The 27910-nt window shown below is 41.3% G+C and overlaps 1 protein-coding gene across 1 annotated transcript; it reads left to right on the top strand.

Moving 5' to 3' along the window:
* Positions 1-835: 835 nt before the first annotated feature.
* Positions 836-25076, top strand: LOC111969782 (guanine nucleotide-binding protein G(I)/G(S)/G(T) subunit beta-1). Its single transcript, XM_023996036.2, has 11 exons — positions 836-1206; positions 17108-17216; positions 20804-20842; positions 20950-21056; positions 21423-21486; positions 21680-21842; positions 22006-22072; positions 22227-22428; positions 23040-23256; positions 24287-24402; positions 24513-25076. Exons 2-10 carry the CDS (start codon positions 17160-17162, stop codon positions 24391-24393), a joined length of 1023 nt encoding a protein of 340 aa, XP_023851804.1. The 5' UTR covers positions 836-1206; positions 17108-17159; the 3' UTR covers positions 24394-24402; positions 24513-25076.
* The last annotated feature ends 2834 nt before the right edge of the window (positions 25077-27910 follow it).

Genomic DNA, 27910 nt, shown 5'->3' with positions numbered 1-27910 from the left:
CAATTCAACGAAAGAAGCTCCATAGGGAACATTTAGAAAATGCTACCAGTACATGGTGGATTCACAGTCATCTCCAGTAAGAAAAAGCCTTAGGCTCATGGATCCTTTGTTCAGAACAGATGTTTCTGCCTTGGTTTTATTTTAGCAACAGATTTTAGATGTGAAAAAGGGCTTACGCTTTTTTTTACGGGTCTAGAACACTTTTTAAAATATATAAATACCCAGCAGATACACAAACACTGTCCAAAACTAATTATGGGTAGGAGATCTGTTCATAAGTAACCTTGCACGAGCCTGTCTCTGTAGTGTGAGGCAGCTTGATGTACAAGTACAGCCCCTAGACAGGACGCTAGTTTATTGCAGTGCCTTACACTCAATCTATCTCCTTAATGCCAAACAGAAACACATCAGGTCCCATTTTTAGTATGACTCGGCAAGGGATCGAACTCCCAACCTTCCAATCTCAGGGAGGTCAGTCTAACCACAAGGCCACATATTAGTTACCCCAAAATCTTTGCCATTCTTCACAAATGCCCCCACCCACCCAAACTGGTGCAACCAACTTGATCCTTATATTTGTTTGAGTCAAAACATAATTTCCTGTAAAATACTTATATGTAGCTGTAGTATAGAATATCATTTTATGAACTACTGTAAACACATAATATACCAAGATGAATGATCAATTTATTGGACAATTATTTTGGTATTTTGCATTGATTACTAGGCCTACTGTATTTTTTCTAAACGAATGGCCAAATTCATTTTGTGCGTGTGCGAGCGCTGCTGCAGAGCGTGGGGTTTCCCATAGCTGATTGCAGGGTTACCGCGCCCATTTTCGCTGTTCGGTGGCCGGGTGAAGAAGAGAGTGACTACTGAGAAAGGGCGGCTAAACAGACTGGTGTCATAGACTAAGAGGAAGTGGCTTCTAAATGAAATATAAATCGGGCAAAGACATTAGTGGAAACCGATTATTGAGACTACAGTTGCAAATACAGGCAATCTGTCTCCCGTCATCAGCAGGGAGTGGAGTGATTGTTTTCCCGGGTGCAGGTTGGTCCAGGTTGTTGAAAAAAAACTCGGACTGGGATTTGCAAACTAGCGGTTCACGGGCGTTAGTTGATGCGTGGATTGGAGGTATACACCGTTAGCTACCTTTTCCAGTCAATGCCAAATAAAAAAAAGCCAACGCCAACCGAGAAAAAGGTAAGGGATGGTGAAATGTTGCACATTTGCAATTCAAACATACAATAGTGGGATTATTGGTCGATGTGTTAGATTAGCTAACTGCCCGGTGGTGGGGTCGTTGGCTAACGCGCGTTCGTTTAGCCGAGAGAGCTTGTTTTCCAGTTGACAGTGCTAACTAGTTATACCGTTAGCAATGTAACGTTACAGTATGTGTTTAGCTACACAGACTGTACAGTAGCCTACCTATATTTTACAGCTTGAGTTCTTTGCAGGGACGGGTTGGACCCTGACAAATTCATGAGAAACTGACTTGGTAGCTAACTAACGTTACTGACAGCAAACACTTGAACCAGTTAACGTTAGTTTGCTAATTTAGCTAGCCTAGGTACACTGTTAGTTAGCTACACCTGTATCGAGCTACAACAATGTTGCCCAGATAGCTTAATTTCCATTCAACATATTAGTCGTGCTTCGTTAACCCTAAAATGAACTTAAACTACATTATTTAACGTAGTTACTTGTTAGCCGGCTAACATTTTTGAGATGGACGACCATGGCCTAACTCCAGGCACTAGGTAGCTAACGTTAATTTGGAATCGGAGTGGTCAATTAGTCAGGCTAGCTTGGTTCCCGATAATGTTTATGGTCTGTGTTCAAATAAATTGAGGCATTGTTAAATATGTGCTTTTGGTGAAGTATGACCACTTTTTCGACATTGCATTTGATTTGGCAACCCACACAGAACGTTAACGTCAGCTAGCTATACAGTTAACTAACGTTAGCAAGACTAACTAACGACGTTAGCTAGCGAACGTTAGATGGCATTTATAACACTAGTTGCAGGTTGACTAAATCAATTTGTGCAATTTATCCCCCACCTTAACTGTAGCACAATTGATTTCGTTGGCTTTTGTGCTGTACATTTTAATCACATTAAATGGCTACTGCTGGCTTTAACGACACAGCTGTACTAGCTAACAAGGTAATTGGATTTTATTGGCCAGCAACACTCGCTAACTCCTTTTAGGTGCTGGAGTAACAAGTCCAACACGGGGGCGACAGGAATGCTGAAACCGTATTCTGTATTACATTTTGTTGGCTCTTTTCTGTTTGATTCTTGTCTGCCCCCTCTTTCTGATAATCCACCGCGCACCCTGCTGAAAACGTCCCTTGTCTGATATACTGTAGCTAGCTAACGTTAGTTGGCTAGTGAAGTGTGTGCTAACGTGAGTAGTGTTGAGGTCACTGCTGTTGAACAGGGTTGTTTGGTTAAACTGTACATTCAGGTAATATTGTAAATCCATATCTACATCTCGGTGCCTGTTCACATGTTGCATTAAATAGTGAGATTGCACATTATTTTCAAATGTAACATAAAATGAAACTGAATCCATCTTCATTGGTAGTAGTTAGCTAGATTTGATTCGTCAACCATAGTAGGCCTACAAGCGGCAGCGAACAAGATGGCGTTTGCTGCCTCACAGGTTTCCATTGATGCAAGACATTAGTATGCCATCGGTTGAGGTGGTCAGTGTAACTGTAGTGGTAGCTACCCGAACCTTTTTTACAAACTTCCAATCCAGCTAAAAATAATAATTCAATGTGAATTACATAAGAAATCTGGAAGTATACAGTGGAACCAAACCCATGTTTGAGAAGAGCAGTTCTTGCATTTGCAACATTGTATCAACAAAGAGTAGTAGTTCAAACAAATATGGTAACCTCATCTGATTAACAGAGAGTACTTCATCGGGTTATTTTCAGGTGACATTCAAAATGGATGCAAATTGTGCTCTTGCGATGCAAGCAAATATTCCTAACACTACCATCTATTATGTAGCAAAACATTTTTTTTTTTTTTTTTTTTACTTTGGATAAAAGGAGATACACAGAGCTACAAAATGGTATCACACTGCATTTGAGGAACAATGGGAAAGTACTTCTGCTTTGAAAGTTAATAAAGGTGTAGTCTCACCTTTAAGAAAATGGCCTTTGAATGGTTTGATACCTACACCACGTCAGCATTGTTCACACCCTCTTAAGCTTTAGCCCCACCCATCCCTTTAAGGGTTGAGCCAAGCATTCTGTCCTAACAACAACAGTCAAGCACCCAAGCTAACTGGTTAATGTCAGAGTAGCTTGCTAGCTACTTCCAGACACACATGAGAGAACAGCTCACTGACCATTTTACTCACACTAGTAAAATGCCACTTTTATATGTTTACATACCCTAATTACTCATCTCATATGTATATACTGTACTCTATACCATCTACTGCATCTTGCCATCTTGATGTAATGTATCACTAGCCACTTTAAACAATGCCACTTCTATATGTTTACATACCCTAATTACTCATCTCATATGTATATACTGTACTCTATACCATCCACTGCATCTTGCCTATGCCGTTCTATACCATCACTCATTCATATATTTTTTTATGTACATATTCTTATTAATTCCTTTACACTTGTGTGTAAGGTAGTTGTGGAATTGTTAGGTTAGATTACTCGTTGGTTATTACTGTATTGTCGGAAGTAGAAGCGCAAGCATTTCGCTACACTTGCATTAACATCTGCTAACAATGTGTATGTGACAAATAAAATTTGATTTGATTTGGTTGGGCTGTTTTTATGTTATCCAGGGTGTTGGTGACTGCAACTGTGCTGCTGGCAACAATTTACTCTTTTTTGCCCATGTTTACTGACACCGGCCATATTCAACAGGTGTTGAGCATTCATAAATTTGTCAGTTATTCTGCGCTCTGGTACACTCAGATGAGAGTGCTCTGAAATCGGAGTAGATAGCCAGAGTGAATTTACTAGCTACGTCTATCAACAGTTGTCGCAGTGACAATCTATTGAAATGGATACTTGCTTCGTTTGAAGATGTAATCCGGAGACCGAGGTTTTCCATCTCCTTAGCTATCATACTCTAATTCCACTGATTTCATAACTTGGTCCTCCAGAAAGTGGAGCGCAACACTTATGCAGTTCTACTACGTGATATATATATTTTTAAACAGCGTTAGACAGGATTACCTACACATACTGACCAGCTCAAATAGACAAGTGTGCTACATGGCAGACTCATCTGAACTCATGTCCAGCCCACTCATCTCAGCCAATCATGGCTAGCGGGAAGGTTTCTGTTTTTTTCTGTGGCTAAACCAACTAGGCTCGTAATTTAACAATTGTATTCCCTGTGCAGTCAAATGACATCAGAACAGGAGTGTTCCATGATCAACATTTGCACTAAAAGCTAGCTGTTAGGCAGGTTTTCAATTGCCACTGATGGTCTTGTGAATGTGCATGAATTGTCTGCAATGCCAGGGTAAACTTTACTGCAGGGTGTTTTTTTCTGTGATACACCCAATTACATGTATTTAATCCAGATCATAATTGTTGCATGACAGAAGGTATGAATTAAAACCCCACCACCCTTATCCCAGATGTGTGTTTTAAGCATTAGTTAATTTTGATAAAAGGACAACCTCGATAACAATCTTGTAAGTATGTTGTGTGGAAGAGACTAATCATACATGCTTTTTTTTCTGAGTGGAAAACAGATTTCTGACCCCGGTGTTTTTTCCAGCTGTTTTGTTAGTGGGCATAGATGGGATTAAATATTTACTGTCTGTTGGTTTGAGCTTTTAGGATTACAGGCTTGGTCAGTGATAGTGCTGTTTATGGTCTTTTCTATGATCCAGCTTTAGCCATATGACATTTGTTGCACTGATATTATAGTATCAAGCTTTCTACAACACATAGGCCTACGTTTGTGGTCTTTTTAGTGCTTTATTATGCAATTACTTGAACATTTTTACATGATAAAAGGCAGCTCAATCTTTAACTAGAGATATAAAATACTGTAAAACTATTTGGTGGAATGTGCTTTGTGGCTGCCCGATCTGGCAAGCAAAATGTTGTTTTGATGACAACATTAATTTGCTTTGATTCTAGTGTTCCATTTTGTACATGTGTTTGCAAGGCACAACAAAAAAGAAACCAAGCCAAGCTCCTCATTGTTCTTCTACCTAAATTCCATTTTCCCTCTGTCTCATTCATTCAATTGCGTTCGGACCGCTCCCTCCACACACACGTGCTGAGTGCACACAAGCTCTGGTTAAGCCTACAGGAACAAATGCCTATAAAAACCTACAGTGCATTTGGAAAGTATTCAGACCCCTTTTTCCACCTTTTGTTACGTTACAGCCTTGTTCTAAAATTGATAAAATTGTTTTTCCTCTTCAATCTACACACTACACCACAATGACAAGGCAAAATGTTTTTTTTGTATGTTTGAGAAATTTATAAATAAATAAACAGAAACCTTATGTAAATAAGTCTTCAGACCCTTTGCTATGAGACTTGAAATTGAGCTCAGGTGCATCCTGTTTCCATTGATCATCCTTGATGTTTCTACAACTTGATTGGAGTCCACCTGTGGTAAATTCAATTGATTGGACATGATTTGGAAAAGCAGTATATAACGTCCCACAGTTGACAGTACGTTTCAGAGCAAAAACCAATCCATGAGGTTGAAGGAATTGTCCGTAGAGCTCCGAGAGAGGATTGGGTCGAGGCACAGATCTGGGGAAGAGTGTAAAAAAAGGTCTGCAGCATTTGAAGGTCCCCAAGAACCCGGTGGCCTCCATCATTCTTAAATGGAAGAAGTTTGGAACCACCAAGACTCTTCCTAGAGCTGCCACCCGGCCTAACTGACAATTGGGGGAGAAAGCCCTTGGTCAGGGAGGTGACCAAGAACTTGATGGTCACAGAGTTCCTCTGTGGAGATGGTTGTCCTTCTGGAAGGTTCTCCTATCTCTGCAGCACTCCACCAATCAGGCCTTTTATGGAAGAGTGGCCAGACGGAAGCCACTCTTCAGTAAAATGGACATGACAGCCCGCTTGGAGTTTGACAAAAGGCCCCTAACGGACTCCCAGACCATGAGAAACAAGATTATCTGGTCTGATGACACCAAGATTGAACTCTTTGGCTTGAATGCCAAGCATCACGTCTGGAGGAAACCTGGCACCATCCCTACGGTGAAGCATGGTGGTGGCAGCATCATGCTGTAGGGATGGTTTTCAGCGGCAGGGACTGGGAGACAAGTCAAGATCTAGGGAAAGATGAACGGAGCAAAGTACAGAGATCCTTGATTTAAAACCTGCTCCGGAGCGCTCAGGACCTCAGACTGGGGGCGAAGAATCTAAGCACACAGCCAAGACAATGCAGGAGTGGCTTCGGGACAAGTCTCTGAATGTCCTTGAGTGGCCCAGCCAGAGCCCGGACTTGAACCCGATCAAACATCTTTGGCGAGACCTGAAAATGGCTGTGCACCAACACTCCCCATCCAACCTGGCAGAGCTTGAGAGGATCTGCAGAGAAGAATGAGAGAAACTCCACAAATACATGTGCCAAGCTTGTAGCGTCATACCCAAGAAGACTCAATGCTATAATCGCTGCCAAAGGTGCTTCAACAAAGTACTGAGTAAAGGGTCTGAATACTTATGTAAATGTGATAGTTCAGTTTTTTTTGCTTGGTCATGGGGTATAGTGTGTAGATTGAGGGGAAAAAACTATTTAATACATTTTAGAACAAAGCTGTAACTTAACAATGTGGGGAAAGTCAAGGGGTCTGAGTTCTTTCCGAATGGACTGTATGTATAACTTTGAGCTGGATTGCCTGTCTTAGACATTAGTTTGTTATTGAATTTCCATTGAGGCTGCTAGCTAAATATGCTATTACTTGCGCTAATTTTGCATTCTGATAATGGATTTCTTTTGGGGTGCCCACTTGTGTACTAAGCCGGTAATACTGTACATCCCGGGATGAGAAGACGTTATGTAAATCTGGATACTGCCCAACCCCAGAATACGGTGTGTATGTAAACTGACCAGGGTTCAATGACTATGTTCATATGGCAGCAGGGTAGAGTGCCAGGTAATGACAGTGGGATTCTGCTCTAAGAGGTGAATGTATTGTCTGCCTGCATGGAAACAAACACATGACAACATTTAAGGTTGAAAGAAACGTGAATTCTAGGAAGCAGAAATGCTGTGTTCGAGATTCTGTGCTCGTTTGATTTTTTATTTTCTTGTCACAACAGTTTGGTTGTTATTATGCCCAAATCCCATTGGAACCAGCAGACTCAGGCTTCCCTCAAGAGACCTCTGATCAGTCAGTAAGCCACACCTCAAGGCTATTTGCCACAACTCCCTGCTTATCATGCAGTCAGCTGACCCTGATCAGGCGCTTGAAGAAATGATGGGGGGCATAGAAACTCCTTACAGTAATGGCTTATGGACAGACTCCAAGAGCATCTGGTTCACCCACATTTCATTTTTTCCCCCATTGTTTTCTTACCCTGAGGAAGTGCAGGGATGAAGTGTGACTGTCCTACATTTAGTCTTGAGCAGCTTCTGAATTGTGTGCCCAAATTGACTCAAAGGAACGTAAAACCAGGCTTTAACATCAAACTCAATGAATGAGATCTTTGGACAAATGCCAGTGCAGAATTGGAAGACTTTAATTACATTTTATCCCTGCCATGATTAACAGTGACATTCTATGTCCCACATTCTGATACAACAGTAATTAGTGCTTTATACTGCATTATAGGTCTAGGCCTAGTGTCTCCCTCCTGATTCATGTTAGTCACTCTTCTCATGTTAAGGTTCATTCAATGCACAATTTCTTCCTTGATGTCTCTAGGAAGGCTGTATTGGGAAGTAGTCATGGAATTAAAAGTAGACTTGGTGACATGACGTGGATACAGACAGTTAATAGCATAGTGGGACAATTTCTGCAACAACTAAGAGTGAAGCACGAGGCTCAACTTTTCCACTTTTTGGTGCCCTGGCTACGATGCTCTAACAGCGTGATGCAAACCCGCGCACATACTGTTTGAGTGACGTCTTGCATCTCGCTCATCTTTATCTGCGGTGGTCCTCGTAATGTCATATCGCTGAGTCTGCCTTTAACATAGGGCCGTGACGATACCAGTATCGCAATTTTTTTTTCTTCCCCGTGGCAAAAATGAAATCCCAAAGAAGATCAAAATCTGGTCATTTAAAAAAACCTGTATGTAAGATATTGTGTGCTATAAGCTTAGATAAATGCATGTGACTCGATGACATGATGTTTGTTTCTGACATTTGTGCTGWTTTCCTTAAGTGAAATCCGCTTGGTGTTTTGTTTCCTTGCCACGATATTAACGAGTATTGCGATACTGGTATTGTACTGGCCTTTAACAGTGATACTTTTTATCAGCAAGACTAGAAGATGAATGTGCAACAACTCGCTAGATATGAGGGCTAGCCAATTGGAGAGGACCTTCCAGGATGAGGTSGTACGTTTTTAGAGAACATCCTCAGTCTAGCACTCAAATTCTTGGGGACCGTACTGAGTGAAATCCTGTACGTGACGTAAGGTGATGGGGTTAGTTAGCTAAGAGGAAGAACTCAAGCTAAAATGAAAGTTTTTTTTATTATTTGGTTTTCTGTTAAAATAATACAACAAAATTATAGAATAATAGTCCTATTTACGTATGTATGACTGCTAGGGCTGGGCAATTTTAAGTTATATCTACTGCAGTCATTTTTAAATGCCAAAACTAATTCCAGAGGTGGTTTCGTTTCGAAGCGCCAATGAACAGGCATTTTACTTGTCTGTAAAGGAATACTGCTTCTGAAGCGTGACTAACATCCATCATTAGGTGACCAGAACTGTGAATCAAATCATCTTGAGCTGCCTGTGCACAGACCATGTTCTCCTAAAAAAAAGTAGTTTAACGTTTGTTAAATAACGTGACTTACCAAGACATTTAGTGGAAAGAGGACATCTTCCACCAGGAATCGACTCCTAAGACTCAGTTCTTTTGGAACGGTATAGACTGATTTAGTTTTTGTACTGCCGAGAACATGAACACTCGAGGGACTGCAAGGGGAGGCGCAGGTTGGCCACCAGGCAGACTGTCAGAACCGTGCACTTGGCCTATCTATTAGAATGCTGTGTTTTTGCAGTTTCTTGGCCTGCAATGTCTCGTAATTTCAGTAAAGACTGGCCAAACATCAATGACTAGGCTAGGATATTTTACGCTTAAACAAACCGAAGATTGAACACACACTCGGATCTTTAGCAAAGAGCAAGAGCTAGCAACATTTTGATTTTGTGAGGAGGAAAACAATTTTCTTAATGTTTAACGTTTAAATATTCACACCCCTAGTTCTTATCTTTATTTTTTCATTCATTTCCAAATAGGCTAATCCAATTTTATGGTAATGTGAGGTCTGGACCTGTGTCCTGCATTACTGTTACCTTTCACAATGCAGGTGTGTGGATCATCTCTCCATTCACAATTCAGAGCTTGCTTTCTTTTCTCTCAAATGTTATCTGAAATAGGGGGGAAATGTACTTATGTAATCTGATAGTCATGTTGGTGTACTAATAGTTATTTGGGAGGCTTTTTCTTGGTGCAGTATTTCCCCTATAATGAATCGGTTAGATGGTAGGTATCAGTGGCATTTATTTTATTTTACGTGTGTAATGCTCTTTTTCCGCAAAGGCTTTAGGCCGCCTAGGTCATTTTCAAGAACTGCTATGTGCTTCCTATGGCCATGTTTATAATTACTTGACTAATAGGAAGATCTGGCGCTTTTGGCTACTATTTTGGTTAAATTGTGTGTTGAGGTTGCCCTGAAGAGTGTGATCAGATCAGCCTGTATCTATATACATGGTTTATTGATCACTTGGCAGTTGACACCATTGGTTAAACCAGTGAGCATCCAGATCATCGGCAAGTCATGGCTTAACAGGACTTGGCTAAAGTGTCTCAGGATTATGTCACTAACATTGAGATGGGACTGAGTCAGAAGCATGGTTGTGTGAGGGCAGGGGGCAGGAGAGGCGTTCTAAGAGTGTATGGGCCTGCTGCACTGGCCAGGCCAACAGAAGTACTGTAATGTAGGCTATGGGAGTGTGAGCCTGCACTAGCCAAAGAAACAGTGTCAGCACGGATGCACTTCTTCCTATGACACAATATCTGTCATGTAGCCTAATGGCTACACAATACGTTTCCCTGTGGAGGGAAAGTTGCTACTACTCTTCTGGCTGTGAGTTCTTTGAAGAGGACAATAAAGTCCATCTGCACATCTATTATGCAAATATGTTTCATTAGCCTGTTCATTGAAGAGCGACACTGCTTTATGAAAGAATTTACCCTATCCTTGATGGACGGGTGATTCCATGTATCACCTTTTCTGGAAAAATTTATTTTGTAACATGTCCATATAGATAGATAGATATATATATCTATATCTGGCCTTGGTTTTCTGAATTGGGCCATTTCAAATGTGCTTTTACAGCACAATGAAGGGATGAAATGAATATGGTCAAAATGGTATTGACAGTTGATGACACATTTTCCAAGCCAGGCTATTTTTATTCATGATTTATCATATACTTATTGTTCATTATTTAGTACTAGTTAGTGATGCACAGATATGACATTTTTGGTCGATATCCAATATTTTCCTTGCCCCAAAAAAAACWATACCGATATTTAGAATTTTAGCTGCCTTTTTTAAGCATTCTAGTACAGTTAAATAATTAACACACACAGATGGACGAAGCGGTCTAAGGCACTGCATCTCAGTGCAAGACGCGTCACTACAGTTCCTGGTTCGAATCCAGGCTGTATCACATCCGGTTTTGATTGGGAGTCCCATAGGGTGGCGCACAATTGGCCCAGCGTCGTCCGGGTTTGGCCAGGGTAAGCGGTCATTGTAAAAAAAAAAAAAAAAATTGTTCTTGACTGACTTGCCTAGTTAAAGGTTACACACACCACACTGACCAAAAAGTTCTTTTGTTTGCATTTACATATGTCCCTATTACCAGTAAAACATAATCAAATCCTATTTCTTTCACTTACTTGGTGTGCTGTTTCGTCGTTTCATTCTCAACGAGGATTTCTCATACTATGGAACGCTGTTTGGGTCTTTGCGTGTTAAATAACACTATTTAACGTGTCAAATAAGCTTGTTGACCAATCAGGACCTGACTATGACTGCACGTCACATAATAATTGAATGCGTTCATACATTTTTTATGTAGTTATTACACAATCGCTCGTATTTATGTCTCGATACCAATACTATGATGCTGGTAAAGTTGTCTCGTGCACCTACAGTACTGGTCATAAAAAAAGCTAGCTAGCTCATGGATGCAAACAATGTTCTTCCCCAAAAACATAGCAAAACGACAATCTGTTTCAGTAGCTATAGTTAGCTAAGTGTCATCTAAAATAACCCTAATTTATGAGTTCTTATTTAGTTAATGGTGGTCGGACCCATCTATGTGAAGCTAGCCACAATAGTGGATTTTGCGGTTAGCCTTCAAAATAAGTGTCATTGACCGTGATGCAAATCAATATAAATAGTAGAATTTTACCATAATTGAATAGATCATGCTAAATGAGGTTGGAATGGGGGGGAGATATTTTGGGTATTGAGTAGGCTGATACCGCATTTAATTGATCCCCAATCCTTAGGTAAAGATGTACAGTGCAATATGAATGTCAATACACACAATGGGCTGACCGGGGAGGTGATTTCACACAGTCCCAGTCCCGTGGTAAGACCTACAATGCTAATATTTGCTCAAACTCTTCACAGTTGTGTTCTGTGGGTGTCACCGAGTAGACTGATACCCCATTGCATTGCTTCACATTCCAACTTTTGTTTAACATTATCTAGTCTAAATATGGCATGATTCCACCAAGTGTAACCATCTGCATCACTTTCGAAGCGGTACTTTTATTTTGAAGGCAAACCACAAATTCCACTATTGTGCCTAATCCTTATTGTGGCTAGCTTCATAACACATAACCCAGTCTGGTCGAGCCTCACTAGCCAGATGAAGCTAGCTGGTTGCTTATAACGTTAGCTTTTGGCAACGGGGTTAAGTAGCTGGCTATTCATTTTCATGAACTGAAGTTCAATTTCAATAGGCAACCTAGCTAATACTTACTCACAAGGATTCCAAAATCATTGCTAAAAAGAATGAAAATGACTGCAGTTTCTACTGGTCATTGTTTTCAGGCTGGTTGTATTGGTGCTAGCTAGGTAACGTAAACTCGTACATCGCCTTGGTCCGTACAATTGCCCTTATTTTAGCGCCCCAAAAACGTAATACTTCCAGATCAACTGTAATGTCAATACCATTGTAAAGCACAATTTCTCCCCTTTCCAACAGAATCAATTACATGACCTAAACACTGCCCGTTTCTGTATAATTCAAGCAGGCAATGAGCCACTTCGGGTCTTTTTAAATATAGCGGGTGGGGAAGCGAAACTAATGCGTGATAGTGAGAAGGAGAGATGTCGTGTGGGGAAAATTGCTTTTTTTCACTCGATCTGTCCAACTTATCACCTTATCGCCTCTAAAATGTAAATAAAACACTATAAAGAGTTTATATAATGTGTCATTATATACCTATTTGAAGGTTTGTGTCGAATTTGAATCGGGTTTTTAGGGCGGTGCTAAAGTGGCTTTGATGATCGCATGCAATGATGATGCAAAAAATGACTAGGTATCCCCCCCCTTAACCCCGTCACTGTCCATTTCTTGTTTTTAAAGGATGAGAAGTGCTACACCTGGTGGAGAGAGTTTGTAAGACAGAAATAGTTGCTTTATGCGTGCTGTACGTTACGACATGACACGCCACGATGTAACGGAGGGTCCGTTCGTTTCAACTTTTCTCCAATACTATAGAGCCATTACCATGTCGATCAACGCTTGAATAGAAACCTAGTTCACACCCCCGATTTTGAAGTCAACACAGTCGCTACAGTCCCATTAGTTCTTTGTAGCCTCGTTGAATGTTGCGGTTGCGCACATTTGTACGGAATGGGGTGAGTTTACGTTACCAAGCTAAAGCTAGCTACCCAAAAGTTGCGGTCGAACAAATGCTTTATTACCAACGCGGTATTGTAAATACGTCGTTCGTGGCCGGTGTTTGCTTGTTTGCAGACTTTTTTTTGTACAGCTTTGACTAGGAATGGGTACAGAAACCTGGTGTTAAACGGGCCCAGGGGCTAAATTATGAAGGAGCGTAGTATTGATAAGCTCCGACGTTATCGGTTCTGCTTTCGGTACTAGAGAATATATAAACGTTATCTTGGACATTATATCTTACCAACCGTTTCTGATTTGCAATAATATTATGACATTCGTCTGATGTATTTTCACTATTCCCAATCCAGAAGAGAGCTCTCTCGCGCGGAGCCTGTCTTTCACACGCTACAGCACACACAGCACCCTGCTCTTAATTAGTGACGATGGCGGAGAGAGCTTAACGTTCAGAAGTGTGGTTACACTTCACCAGAGTCGTTGCCACAAGACTTGCTTGTAAGGGTGGAAACACGAGCAATCTATCCAAACATATATGGAAAGTGCATCATGTACAGGTAGAGAAATGCACAGTTTTCGACTGGCTAGCTCGTGGCTCATCTCTCGTTGTCCGATCTACGTTAGGTATGTATGCTAGCCCACACACGGAGTTAACTCAATTATGAGAACATGGGTTCATGATCAAAAGGAACCATTAGCCAGCTGATTGCGTTCTTAAATTCAATTACCCATTTAAAGATTTTGCTACTTTTTTGTTAAAGTTGCAGCTACAATGAACCAACCCACTCCTCCCTCTAATACCGCTGGTCCATGCCAAAGACGAGCCCAAAGCCCCTTCACACTGGCAGCTAGTGGGAAGATGACTGAGGAGAGGGTGAATGAGTGCCACCTAGCTGTGACGAAGTTCATAGTGAAAGGCCTACACCCCTTTGCAACAGTGGAGTCCAAGGGCTTTAGGTAACAGTCAGTATATATTGAGTTGTATTAATCTTTAGGATCTAGTAGAATATAAGGGTTGTATGTTAGTCCCATCACTCCACAATACACAACACAATAATTCAATAGTGATAATTCAACACATGAAAACAATCATTTTTTTACTGTAGGGAGATGAGCAAGGCACTCACCCCCAAATATACCCCTCCCTCCAGGAGTTACCTYGGTGACACATTAATTCCTACCTGGTATGGTGTAGAAAAGGCCAATGTGATCACTGAGCTGAAGGACGTGCCAAAGCTGGCCATCACATCAGACGGGTGGACCAGGCCTTCGGGTCAGGACCACTATCTCACTGTTACAGTGCACTATACAAGCCAGGGCAGTGTAAAAGATGAGGTCCTCTACACCAGGGCAGTGTAAAACACGAAGGTCCTCCACACCAGGGCAGTGTAAAAACAGAGGTCCTCCACGCCAGGACGAGTAAACAAGAGGTCCTCCACGCCAGGACAGTGTAAAAACGAAGGTCCTCCACGCCAGGACAGTGTAAAACAGAAGGTCCTCCACGCCAGGACAGTGTAAAACAGAAGGTCCTCCACGCCAGGGCAGTGTAAAACAGAAGGTCCTCCACACCAGGGCAGTGTTAAAACAAAGGTCCTCCACACCAGGCAGTGAAACAGAAGGTCCTCCACACCAGGGCATGTAAATCGCAAATTGGCGAAGTAGTGGCAGAGGAGATCTGACACTCTGGATGAGTTTTAGATAGAGCCGAGCAGGATTGTAGCTGTGACTGTTGATATGCTGGCAATATGGATGTTGCCATCAAGAGGCTACACATCCTAAAAATAGGATGCTTTGTGCACACATTGAATCTGGCAGCGCAGAAAATCTACCAAGTGACTTCCATTGATAAATGGGCAGCCTGAATCAGAGCAATGGTCGTGTGGTTCCAGAGATCCTCGATGTCCAAAACAGTCTTGAAGGAAAATCAGCAGCTCCTTGGTAAGAAGCCAGTTCAATCTATTAAAGTATTATTTGAAATTCCCACATTTAACAATTTATTCATATTCAAGTGTCCGGTAATCTAGTTTTTTGTTTCAGGCTTTCTGCATCACTCACTCATCCTTGATGTCAAGACCAGATGGAACTCTGTCTAATGATAGAGAGATTCATGGAGCAGTATCCAGCGATCCAAGCAGCACCCTTGGACCCACAACTGAGAAAAGCAATGACAAGGACAACCTGGACCGTCTGAAGGACGAGGACTTCCATAAGGCTGAGGAGTTTGTCCAGCTCATGAGAATCCTCTATACATCCACACTGTGTGTGTCTTGTGAAAATAATGCCACCTGTGGACAAATCATACCCATCCTCCAAAAACTGGAAAAGCACTTCATTGTGAAGCATGAAGATACGTTTGTGGCAACCATCAAAGAGAAGGTATGGGAGAACCTCTCCGAGCGCTATCAGGATGAGGACATTCAAGCCTTCCTGCATGAGGCCACAGCAATGGACCSCAGATTTAAAGGGAGGCCGCTGAGTGACGCCACCTGGGACAGGCTGAGGAAGGCAACTGTTGAGGCCAATGTGACAGGAGCAACATCAGGGCTGTCAGAGGAGCCGGAGCAGACAGACACAGAGCACCAGCAACAGGAGGAGTCTGAAGGAGAGGAAATGGAGGAGACAGTCCCTCCATTGTACAAAACAAGGAGTGCCTTGGAGGAGCTGTTCTCAGAGAACAGGGAGTTGAGGTTGACGATCCAACAGGACATCTCGTCCCTCAGCGAGCGTGTTGACCTAGAGGTCGAGCTCTACAAAGGCCATCCCCATGGCTGAAGATCCTGTGATGTGGTGGTGGAAGAAGAGAACTACTCTGCCCCTCACAAACATTGCAACAAGTTCCCTCTGTGCTCAAGCCTCCTCCACCCCTAGCGAGAGGGTATTTTCTACTGCAGGGAACACAATAATCCAGGAGAGGTCCTGGCTTCTGCCAGAGAAGGCAAATATGTTTATCTTTCTCCAGAAGAACTGCGAAGAACTGTTAGTCCTTTTGCAGCCTACCTACATTCCCCACCCGTGTTGCTCTAYACCACTGTGTTTTCTTTTGCCGGAAAATATTGTTTATTTCATTTGTTTTACATTTCCATCACAACATAAGTCTATGATAGTGATTTGTTCAAAACATTGCTGTTTCCTCTGCTGTAAATATTTTTTWAACATTTATTTAACAATTCAGAAAATAAAGAAATTTTAATTCTGTTAATTTGTTTCGAGTTTTTTTGTAAAAAATAACAAAGAACCATTAAGAATACCGTTAAAGTACCGGATCAATAAGCAGTATCGGTAAGAGTAGTAGTACCGTTAAAATCTTTACGATACCCATCCCTAGCTTTGACAGTGCTACTGATAGTAGTGGTGGCGCTTGGCTTGCACACGCAAATTCAGAACACACAACAGTCTGTAAATAGAACTGTGTTATTTGACATGTCAAATTAAAGGCTTATTAAAAGCATCAAATAGTGTTATTTGACTGCAGTGACGCTATTACTGTGTAACTCCGGTAGGGAAACATGCGTAGCAGTGCTCGACCAGTCGGCGAAGGCCAACATCACCCACGACCGAGAATGGTTGATTGTCAAGTGCAATGAATTCCATTATCTTGCTGTTAATGGATTTCGCCTTTGAGTTGTCTCGCTGAAATTTTCKAACTCTTTCAAATGGCTGCTCGACATGTTGACTGCTCGATCCACACAGCAGACATTGTGGGCGAGGTTAGGAATGCTGTGTTGCATGTCTGACGCAAAATATTATGTGGCGTCATTACGTAATGTACCTTTTTATATAGGTATGCACGTTTTATATAGGTATGCACAGCTTTGACATTAGTTTTACACATCGGCGTTAAACTAGACCTCGGGCCGATACCGATGTTGGCATTTTTAGATAATATCGGCTGATTCCGATATGTTCACCGATATATCCTGTATCCATATTTAGTACCATAAATAATGTCTGAGGGATGTCAGTTGTTTTCTGAGACAGACTTTTTCCCCCCCTTCTTTCAGATCAACAAGTGTCCCGGCAGCTGGAGCGAGGCAGACATACTAGCAGGGGAAAATGAGTGAACTGGACCAGTTACGCCAGGAGGCTGAGCAGCTCAAAAGCCAGATCAGAGTGAGTGTTAATCCCTCCATCTACCATCAATGGGGCAGGAGCAATTGTTCAAAACGTACAGAAATTGTGTATTTCAGCACTATTAACTCGATTGCAACAAACACACAGAACTTAACCTGCTCCTGCAGGTTACTGCTGGCGTTCTTAACTCTACTAACGTGAGATTACATGCAGCTGCGGCCTAAACTAACCTTGATTACAACAAAAAAAACATTGGCATAAAACTGGTAGGCCAGGTGTTCTGACGCGTTACGGTGTCAAGCCTGCTTGATACTAGACAGTGGATATTGCATGGGAAGTAGTCATTGTCTGCGTTCACTACTCCTGCCCCAATTAAATAATGTCTTATCGGTAACAACAAAATTGACATTTTAAAGATAAATGGAAGACTATGACATACTGTAAAACTTCAATTAATAGCTCAGGTGTTTATTTGCATCAATCACTGACCACAACCGGCGCTTATTAGATACAGGCTTCTATTTGAGCCAGGCTTCTATTTGAGCCAGACGTCAATGGCTTAAATACGGAGGTATCGAGGCCACTGTTAAGGAAAATCGACAAGTCTTCTTGACGTCAACATTCTAATAAATATATTTCATACAGGCCTACGCTATTGCAAAAATGTGGTTGTGGGACTAACACTTCACATGTTGCGTGTATAGTTTGTTAGCTAGAAAATTATGATCCTGACAGTCTTGAGGCAGTGTGCTATGCAATCATCCTACTCCAACTATTGGCAGGGATAATGTGGCATTTCTTATTTGTCAGCATGAATGAAATTAGTGGTTCCTGCCTTGATGACTGTATTATATTTACACTACTTGTCCTATAGATTTTTGTAGTAAATTATTACGAATAAACTGATAGCTAAAACGCTCCTTTTCCAGGAATTACATGCTAGCTACTGATAACTAGCTAACTAGCAAGCTAGCTACATTACTAAGGTTCCTGTGTTCTAAGTTGGGAGTCATTTACAGCTTGCATTGATGGTATGATGTTTATAACTAAATGGTTCGATTGCAAATAAATAGATACTCGGACAGAGATCTCTCTGGAGCCGTCATCACCAACCTGTCTACTACCTTAGATACGGATRACGTGATTGGCAGACGTGATCAGTAGGTATAGTACACGAGTTTTGATTGGTTTACAGTGTAGTACTTTGCTGCGTTTGCCTATCCAGCTAGCGAACATAAGTATTTAGAACTGAAATGTGTTCAGAATAATACAGTTACACTATGTAAAAAAAAAAAAAAATATATATATATATATATTTTTTATAAAACGCTTCTCCTTCGACATACTACGGCCCACCACCTACTGGGCAGGCTGACTGGCTGCACCGTTCTCACTCGTTGCATCTCTTGTATCCACCGTAGTTGAGCCGACCATGTAATTTCATCCATGGCAATGATGTAGCTCTCCTTTATCATCTTTTGTTCAATCTTTACGGTACTCATGACGTTCACTCGTAAACAATTAATTTAGAAAGAGGAGTTTATTTGCTAAAATGTGTGCCGATGCCTGGTAATTAAAAGGATCCGGCGGCTACTCACCGCTTTTATTAAACATTTTACGGTATTAGAACTGAATTAAAATGATTTGACAGGAAATGTAGTCTGTCAATTACAATGATTTAGTTAACATGTTTTAATTGCGTATAATTACTATGCCTACATCGAGGCTAATCTTATGCAAAAATTAAGTAATTAATGAACAACTTTTTATTGAATTTCCACATAGTAAAGCGATATAGAATGCAGCAACGGGTGACAGACGATTTTAAATATCATTATAAAACTAAGCACTTTGCATGGTTAACTACTTCCAGGGCCTCCTGAGTGGCGCAGTGGACTAAGGCACTGCATCGCAGTGCTTGAGGCGTCACTACAGCCCCGGGTTTGATCCCAGGTTGTGTCACAGCTGACCGTGACCAGGAAACCATGAGGTGGCGCATAATGGCCCAACATCGTCTGGGTTAGGGGAGGGTTTGGCTGTCCCGGATTTCCTTGTCCATCGCGCTCTAGCGACTCCTTGTGGCTGGCCGGGCGCCTCCAAGGTGACTTCAGTCGCCAGTTGTATGATGTTTCCCCCGACAGGTTGGTGTGGCTGGCTTCCGGGTTAAGCGAGCAGTGTGTCAAGAAGCAGTGCAGCTTGGCAGGGTCGTGTTTCGGAGGACGCGTGGCTCTCGACCTTCGCCTCTCCCGAGTCCGTACGAGAGTTGTAGCGATGGGACAAGACTGTAACTACTGATTGGATATCACGAAATTGGGGGGAAAAGGGGGTAAAAAGTACCCCCAAAATATATAAAACATTTAAATAACTTCCAAATAATAATAAATGTCTTTCCAATCAAGACATTTTTGTTTCTTCAATAAAGTATAATATGCTACAGTAGGCCTACTGGCCTTGTAGTCTTGTAAGAAAATATAATGGTTCACTATTGAGCGTTCATGTTCTACAAATAAATCTCCTCTGCACACAACAGGGAATATTACTCTTAACTACCAGCCTAACCACAATGTTTTCTTAATTATATCATTTGTGCAAGAAAGAGTGGGAGGCCCCGGTGCACAACTGAGAAAAAGGACAAGTACATGTTTAGTGTCTAGTTTGAGAAACCGACGCCTTAAGTCCTCAACTGGCAGCTTCATTAAATAGTACCCACAAAACACCAGTGTCAACGTCAACAGTGAAGAGGCGACTCCGGGATGCTGGCCTTCTATGCAGAGTTCCTCTGTCCAGTGTCTGTGTGTTGTCCTTCTTTTATTTTTATTGGCCAGTCTGAGATATGGCTTCGTCTTTGCAACTCTGCCTAGAAGGCCAGCATCCCGGAGTCCCCAGTAGAATTGGAGAAACTCCCCAAATACAGGTGTGCCAAGCTTGTAGCGTCATACCCAAGAAGACTCAAGGCTGTAATCTCTGCCAAAGGTGCTTCAACAAAGTACTGAGTAAAGGGTCTGAATACTTATGTAAATGTGATATTTCTGTTTTGTAAATATTTATTCAAACCTGTTTTTGCTTTGTCATTATGTGGTACTGTGTGTAGTTTGAGTGGGGGGGGGCGCTATTTAATCCAGTTTAGAATAAGGCTGCAACGTATCAAAATGGGAAAAGTCAAGGACTTTCCGAATGCACTGTAAACATTGGGTTGTTATTTGACCTGAAATGCACAAGGTCCTTTTTTTCTGGACCTTTGTATAATTTTTGCAGTGTGGTCAGCATGTTAGTCTGCTCAAGAAGCAAGATTTAAAATGTTCCGATAATACCCACCAGAGGGCGAAGTCATCTTGCAAAATGTTAGTTACAATCAGGACTTAAAAAGAACGCGGATGCCGGGGTTACGGAGTGGTAAATCGGTGTCGGATGAARGTTGCAATTGAGATTGGGTGATTGTTAGCACGTATTGATGGTTTAACGAGACCTCAGCAAGCGATAATCTAGTGGAAAGTGGTGGTTGCAATTGGCCCATTGAATTGCCATTTTGCTCTCATAATCAAGTCATAACAAAGCTACACCATCTTCAACATCTTATTTTATTTAATACATTTGTGTGATGGTTAATTATCGTCCTACTTTTTCAGGATGCCAGGAAAGCATGTGCAGATGCCACACTATCACAGGTATAAAAAAAKTATTTATATTGGGCTCTTTTACCTGGGGATATCCAAAACATTCAACACGATCTGCTATCGGTGGCATTATGTAACAGTCTTTTTGTGTTTTGCAGATCACTGCCAACATTGATCCTGTTGGCCGTATTCAGATGCGCACAAGAAGGACACTGAGGGGACATTTGGCTAAGATCTATGCCATGCATTGGGGCACTGATTCCAGGTAAACCCAAGTATAATTTTTATAGTGTCTTTTGCAAACTAGGGATTTTTTTTGCAGTGACAAATAGTTGAATGACTCCCGTTGGTATGGTATACATGTGTATGACCTTTGGCATGAATTGGTGATTCTATGATTCCACATGATATACAGTAGTCATAGTGGGAGAGCTTTAAATGTAAGTAGGTGTTATGACTAAGCATGTGTTGCTATTTTTGTCAAGTTACAAGGCAAAGCAGTCTTGATAAATTGCTTTTAGTCTACTATTTCATGCAGAAAGGAGTTATTGTTAAAAACAAAAGTATACTTACTATTTCTCATAGGGAACTGTTATTCCATGACCTTACATGTTTCTACTCTTTCTTACAGGCTCTTGGTCAGTGCTTCCCAAGATGGTAAACTCATCATTTGGGACAGCTATACCACAAACAAGGTCATATACTTCAGTGGCTTACCTTTCAAAGCTCTGCACTATATGTTTCCATTGCAATTCTAGGCGTTGCATTCAGTCCCTTCAACCATTCTACTTCAGTTTTTTTTYATTCACCTACGCACCTGCTATACGAGATTATTACTTCAGGTCTGCAAAGGTGTCATGTTTTTTGTTTTATTTTATCACCTTGCAGGTCCATGCCATTCCTCTACGCTCTTCCTGGGTCATGACCTGCTCATATGCACCTTCAGGAAACTACGTGGCCTGTGGAGGTCTGGACAACATCTGCTCTATTTACAACCTGAAGACACGCGAGGGGAATGTACGTGTGAGCCGGGAGCTCGCTGGACACACAGGTAGAMTACATTTTCTGTTTGGTGGCAGGGTTTTCATTCCGTTTTGTTTTCCTATGAAATCCTTATCTTTCGTTTTCTTCTACCTAAACTACTGTGGGAACATTTCTGAATTTCTGAAGATTTTTTGTTGTTGTAATGTACAAATGATATCTCTCAATTCCAGGTTATCTGTCCTGCTGTCGCTTTGTTGATGACAACCAGATTATTACAAGCTCTGGAGATACCACTTGGTAAGTAAAGGAATTACTCCCCCTCCTGTAGGGATGCTGCCCTCTGTCTATTTTCAATACTACAACACTGTTCATTTTCCTGAAGTGGATTAGATGTGCATTTGGATAGAAACTCATGCTTGTTTGACTAGATGTTTTTTTTTTTTTTTTACAGTGCCCTTTGGGATATCGAGACTGGCCAGCAGACAACCACGTTTGCTGGGCACAGCGGTGATGTCATGAGCCTCTCCTTGGCCCCCGACACAAGGCTATTTGTCTCAGGTGCTTGTGATGCCTCCGCCAAGCTCTGGGATGTCAGAGAGGGCATGTGCAGACAGACCTTCACTGGGCATGAGTCTGACATCAACGCCATATGTGTAAGGGCAGCATCCGTTATCAATACATACGTCTATGCACATATATTGGCAATTATTGTATTTTACATAATGCCATTCAATCAAAATGTATACGTTTTACTTTGATTTCAAAAAATGTATTTGATACAAATTATTATTAAGTAAAATATAGTCAGTATATTATACCCTTTACTGTTGTCTCTAGTGATGGTGGGGGAAAAAATAGATAGTTATCGCAATATTATTTTGGATGATATTATGTCCATACTTTGACTCCAAAAAAATCTAGTTAGAACTAGACGGCTGTGCCTGTACCAAAACTCAGTTATTTTTCATCCTATAGCTTGTTCTCATCTTTTTAAATAGTGAGCCAGCATGTTTTCAGCACTTTTTATTTCCATCCCTGATCAAAACTCCTTTTCTCATGCTCTTGTCTCTCTGCAGAAGGCATATAGTGAGCATTATGTTTGGAACATCAAATTGAATCGCAATACATATAGAGTCATGACAAATGCAATACATATCGTATCGGCACCTAAGTTTCGTGATATCGTATCGTGAGATCACTGGGAATTCCCAGGTCTTATAGTCTCAGTAAGTCATTATTGTGTGATCTGATCTGTGCGTTACAGTTCTTCCCCAATGGCAATGCCTTTTGTACGGGCTCTGATGATGCCACCTGCAGACTCTTCGACCTTCGTGCCGACCAGGAGCTGATGTGCTACTCGCATGACAACATCATCTGTGGCATCACCTCTGTTGCTTTCTCCAAAAGTGGCCGTCTCCTCCTGGCTGGATATGACGACTTCAACTGCAACGTGTGGGACACACTGAAGGCTGACCGTGCCGGTGAGTCACTGATTTTTAAAAATGTTTTACCTTTTATTTAACTAGGCAAGTCAGTTAAGAACAATTTCTTATTTTCAATGACGGCCTAGGAACAGTGGGTTAACTGCCTTGTTCAGGGGCAGAACAACAGATTTGTACCTTGTCAGCTCGTGGTTTCGGACTTGCAACCTTTCGGTTACTAGCCTAACGCTCTAACCAGTAGGCTACCCTGCCACCCCCCTGAGCAGAGGTTGCAATAACGCAGGATATTTTCCCGCATAAAAAAGCGGGACAAATATTTTGCTGCGTTTTTGTAAACTCCGATCTAAAATGCTTCTTATTGTCATTTCTGCTCGGCTTCAGTCACAGTTCGCTCCAAATCGTGAATATAAAAGAACACATTTTGTGATTTCAGTTGCACTTCTCCAATCAGATGAGAGATCTTTGCTCTCGTCTTGACCAATCAGACAGCGCTCAGACTGATATGTACAGTACTTTTCTCCGGTGTCGTCTTTTTTTTCCCGGTAGCAAGTTCAACRGCAAGATTAACTTCAAGCAACTTTCATTGCAAGCTAATTTACTTGTGTGGCTGCTAAGCCAAATAGTGTTGCACTTTTGTTGTCATCCAATGAAAACGTGAAACAACTTTTTTTGGGGTGTGAAGAAAAAGTACAGTTGCAGGCCCCTGATCGCTCTAACGAAGCAACAAAAACAAAAAAACGACTTTGAATATAAAATGCAGGTGAAATGGTTGAAAACACATTCTTTGGATGGTCTGCGTTTTGAAAATGCAGTTTTCTGAAAGCTAATGCGACCCCTGCAGAGACGTCTCATTGCACACCAAGCATGCATGTCGCAAAGTTTATCTTGTACACATATTAGTCAAAAACAACATGTCCTGGAAATGTTTTATTCAAAAACACTTGTCTACTACAAATTGACGTTTATTTTAACTTTATCATGTCAGTATAATGAAACTGCATCATTCCCAGCATCCTAGTAGATCCCCGGCACAAAAAGTCCTTAGACTAATGCTATGGTGCTGTTTTAGGTGTGTTGGCTGGACATGACAATCGTGTTAGCTGCCTGGGAGTCACTGATGATGGCATGGCAGTTGCAACAGGATCCTGGGACAGTTTTCTGAAGATCTGGAATTGAAACCTGAAGGTGCTTTCCCTTTTCGTATTGCTCAGCCTTAGCTACTTGTATACAGTGCATTGTTCGCTATAGTTCAACCCTGACTCGCTCTTTGCCCTTTTCCACTTTTTCTTTTTCAGATGTAATTTTGAACTCAAGTTGACTGGAAGACCATTTACAACAACTTAAGAATGTAAAATTTTCACAGCATCTTCTTCAACGCCGTTTTAAACTGACTTGGAAACCACAAAAATGAAGGGAAACCAATGCCTTTCCTACACAAAGAAGAGCACAATTGTTTATCACCTAGTTTAAAAGATTTCCTGTGGTATCAAATCAAACTTGTGCATTCCTTCTTGGACCATTTATGTTACCTTGAATGAAAAAACAACACTATCATCCCATGCAAATGTATGCGTTTCAAAAGCAAATGTTGGAGCATAATTGTACAAATATTTAACTTTTTTTTGTTGAAGAATTCTATTCTCTGAAGGTTATAGTTTTATTCAATGGCTTTCGTTTGTCATGTTTCCTCTGTGGTTTTAGATATGTTTTAAAATGAAAGCTTTTCATTTTAATCTAATTTAATCATGTAAGAAAGATGGGACAAAATAACATGAAGAGAGTTTGAAAGCAAAAGCTTGACCAGATTACATGAGCAGCTTTCAGAACGTTTCTATGATGTATTTATATAATAGCGGTTTGTTTAATCACAGCTTTTTTTGCACAGAAAATAAAATTTGCTTCAACTAATATTGTTAACTAACCAAGCACATGCTATACATTGTGATGAACGCTCATTCCAAAGCAAAAGGGTATGAGTAACTTATTTTCAGTTAACCCCTTCAGTTAACTGTCTTTTGTTATTTGGGTGGGGTTTAGAATGGGGTTCTGTTATTTTTGTGGCTGGATTTAGTTAAATGGGTGGGGGATTCTTTTTTTTTTTTGTCCACTTCTCAGTGATGGACCTCACCTGACTAAATAGACAGACCCTTCCTGTGCTTGGAACTGCATTTGCTATTCTGTGAATGAAATGTACAAATCAATGTCTGAAAATAATGATCTGAAATGTCATATTTTTTTGGGTCTGCCATGGGTTAATTTAGGCGTGCATGCTGTAGAATTGCTTTCCAATGTGCAAAGGCCCAAGTCGTCTGTCTTTTTCGTAAGGATAGTAACCTGTTAACTATAATTTGAACTTTATTCAAGGTATTTTTTGGCTAGACTGCATACATTTATGTACTTACACTGGCAAGGCTATGCACCAGAGAATTGAAAGTGAAGAATGATTTCCTATTGACTGCAGACTCTGAAATATGCTTACCAGTTCTAATGATGCCACTTTTTATAATTCATAAAGGAATGATTGGGAGCTCTGTTGGGTGGTTCACACAATCTCACCTTTAAATTTTCACAACCAATGGAACAAAACACATTCTCAGATTTCTGTCCATACTAAAATGTTTTGTAATATTTTTTTTTCTTTTAAATATTGCAAAAAGCATCTGAATGACATTTTTTCACTGTATACAGAAGCACTTTCTTTAATAGTTGTGACTTTTTTTCTTCTTTTTCTGCAATGTACAATAAATGTGATGTATTTGTGTGTGGCCACAAGTAAAATGAATTGCAATTCAATTGAGATGGATTCCCTTTTCTCCTTCCATTGATAAGATAGAGCTCTGCATCCTTGTACTCTTCACATTTTTTTTGTATTTTATTTCAGGATGTTGGTGTACCACAGCGAGCTGGATGCAAGATAGATAATGTACTGTTATTGAAAAATGTAATAAAAAGATGTTTGAGGTGTCTCTTGTAAATTTATTCTCAGATTACTTGTCGTAAATGTTCTCTCCCATATGTACATTTACTATGTTGCCTGAGTACAGAAATGATCCATGCAAATAAGGAGAAAAGAACCCTACACTAAACGTTCACATTCCAACAAAACAAATTCGTAGCACAATAGGCAACTTAACTAGCATGGTTTYACGTCGTTTCAAGTTTTGATGTCTCATGCATAAGAACCATGAAATGACCTTGCCATCTCAAAACCCAACAGTGCAGTAATCAGTAACAATGTATTACTAGAAAGAAACACGAGAAATATGAAATACAAAGTAAGCAAGTATTCTATATACAGGAAATATGAAAGTCAGATCTGATACCAAATGTACATGTGCAGGAATACTGTTGTGATGGAGGTACTGTAGCTATGTATAGGGGTAATGGGACTAGGCAACAGAATATAAGATAAACAGTAGCAGCATATGTATAGTCAGTTTAAATGTATGTATTATGTGTGAGTGAGCAAATTATGGAGTTAGTGTGTGGGACACTGAGTGTGCATCGACTGCAAATATTGAAATAAAAGGTCATTAAAGATACAAGATATACTCAGTCCATATAGCTATTTATCAGTTGTATTGCTTGGGGATAGAAGTTGTTCAAGAGCCTGCTGGTGTCAGACTTGATGCACCGGTACCTTTTGCAGTGCGGCAAGCTCCAGTGGTGTACTGGGCTATCCGCACAATGCTCTGTAGCGCCATGCGATCGAGGGCGGTGCTATTGCTATACCAAGCAGTGATGCATCCAGTCAATATGCTCTCAATGGTACAGCTGTAGAACCTTTTCTGGATTTGAGGGTCCATGCCAAACTTTTTCAACCTCCTGAGGGTGAAGAGACACTGTCGCTCCTTCACTACTGTGCATGTGTGTTTGGACACCAAGGAACTTGAAGCTGTCTACCTGCTCCACTGCCGCCCCGTTGATGTGGATAGTGGTGTGTTCGCGCTCCCTGTTTCCTATTGTCCACGATCAACTCCTTGGTCTTGTTGACATTGATGGAGAGGTTGTTGCTCTGGCACAGCACTGCCAGGTCACTGACCTTGTAGGCTGACTCATCGTTGCCGATGGTCAGGCCTACCACCATTGTGTTGTCAGCGAACTTGATAATGGTGTTGGAGTCATGTGTGGGTGAACAGGGAGTACAGGAGGGGACTAAGCACACACCCCTGTGGGGCCCCTGTGTTACGGGTCAGCGTGGTGGAGGTGATGTTGCCTACCTCCCCACCTGGGGTTGGCCCGTCAGGAAGTCCAGCATCCAGTTGCAGAGGGAGGTGTTCAGACCCAGAATCCTAAACTTAGTGAAGAGCTTGGAGGGGACAATGGTGTGGAACGCTGAGCTATAGTCAATGAACAGCATTCTCACATAGGTATTCCTCTTATCTAGGTGGGTGAGGGCAGTGTCGTCTATGGATCTGTTGGGGCGGTATGCAAATTGAAGTGGGTCTAGTGTGGCTGGGATGGTGGAGTTAATGTGTGCCATAACCAGCCTCTCAAAGCACTTCATGATTACAGAAGTGAGTGCTACAGGGCGGTAGTAATTTTGGCATGAAGCCTTAGAATTCTTAGGACAGGAATGATTGTAGTCATCTTAAAACGTGGGGATTACAGACGGGAACAAGGAGGCTGAAATTTACAGTGAATATGCCATATGGCGCCTGGATCATATTTGTTTTTACCTTGGAGGATAAAG

This window comes from Salvelinus sp. IW2-2015, linkage group LG11 (assembly GCF_002910315.2).
Source record: "Salvelinus sp. IW2-2015 linkage group LG11, ASM291031v2, whole genome shotgun sequence".
NCBI lineage: Eukaryota > Metazoa > Chordata > Actinopteri > Salmoniformes > Salmonidae > Salvelinus > Salvelinus sp. IW2-2015.
This window is presented reverse-complemented; position numbering and strand designations above follow the sequence as displayed.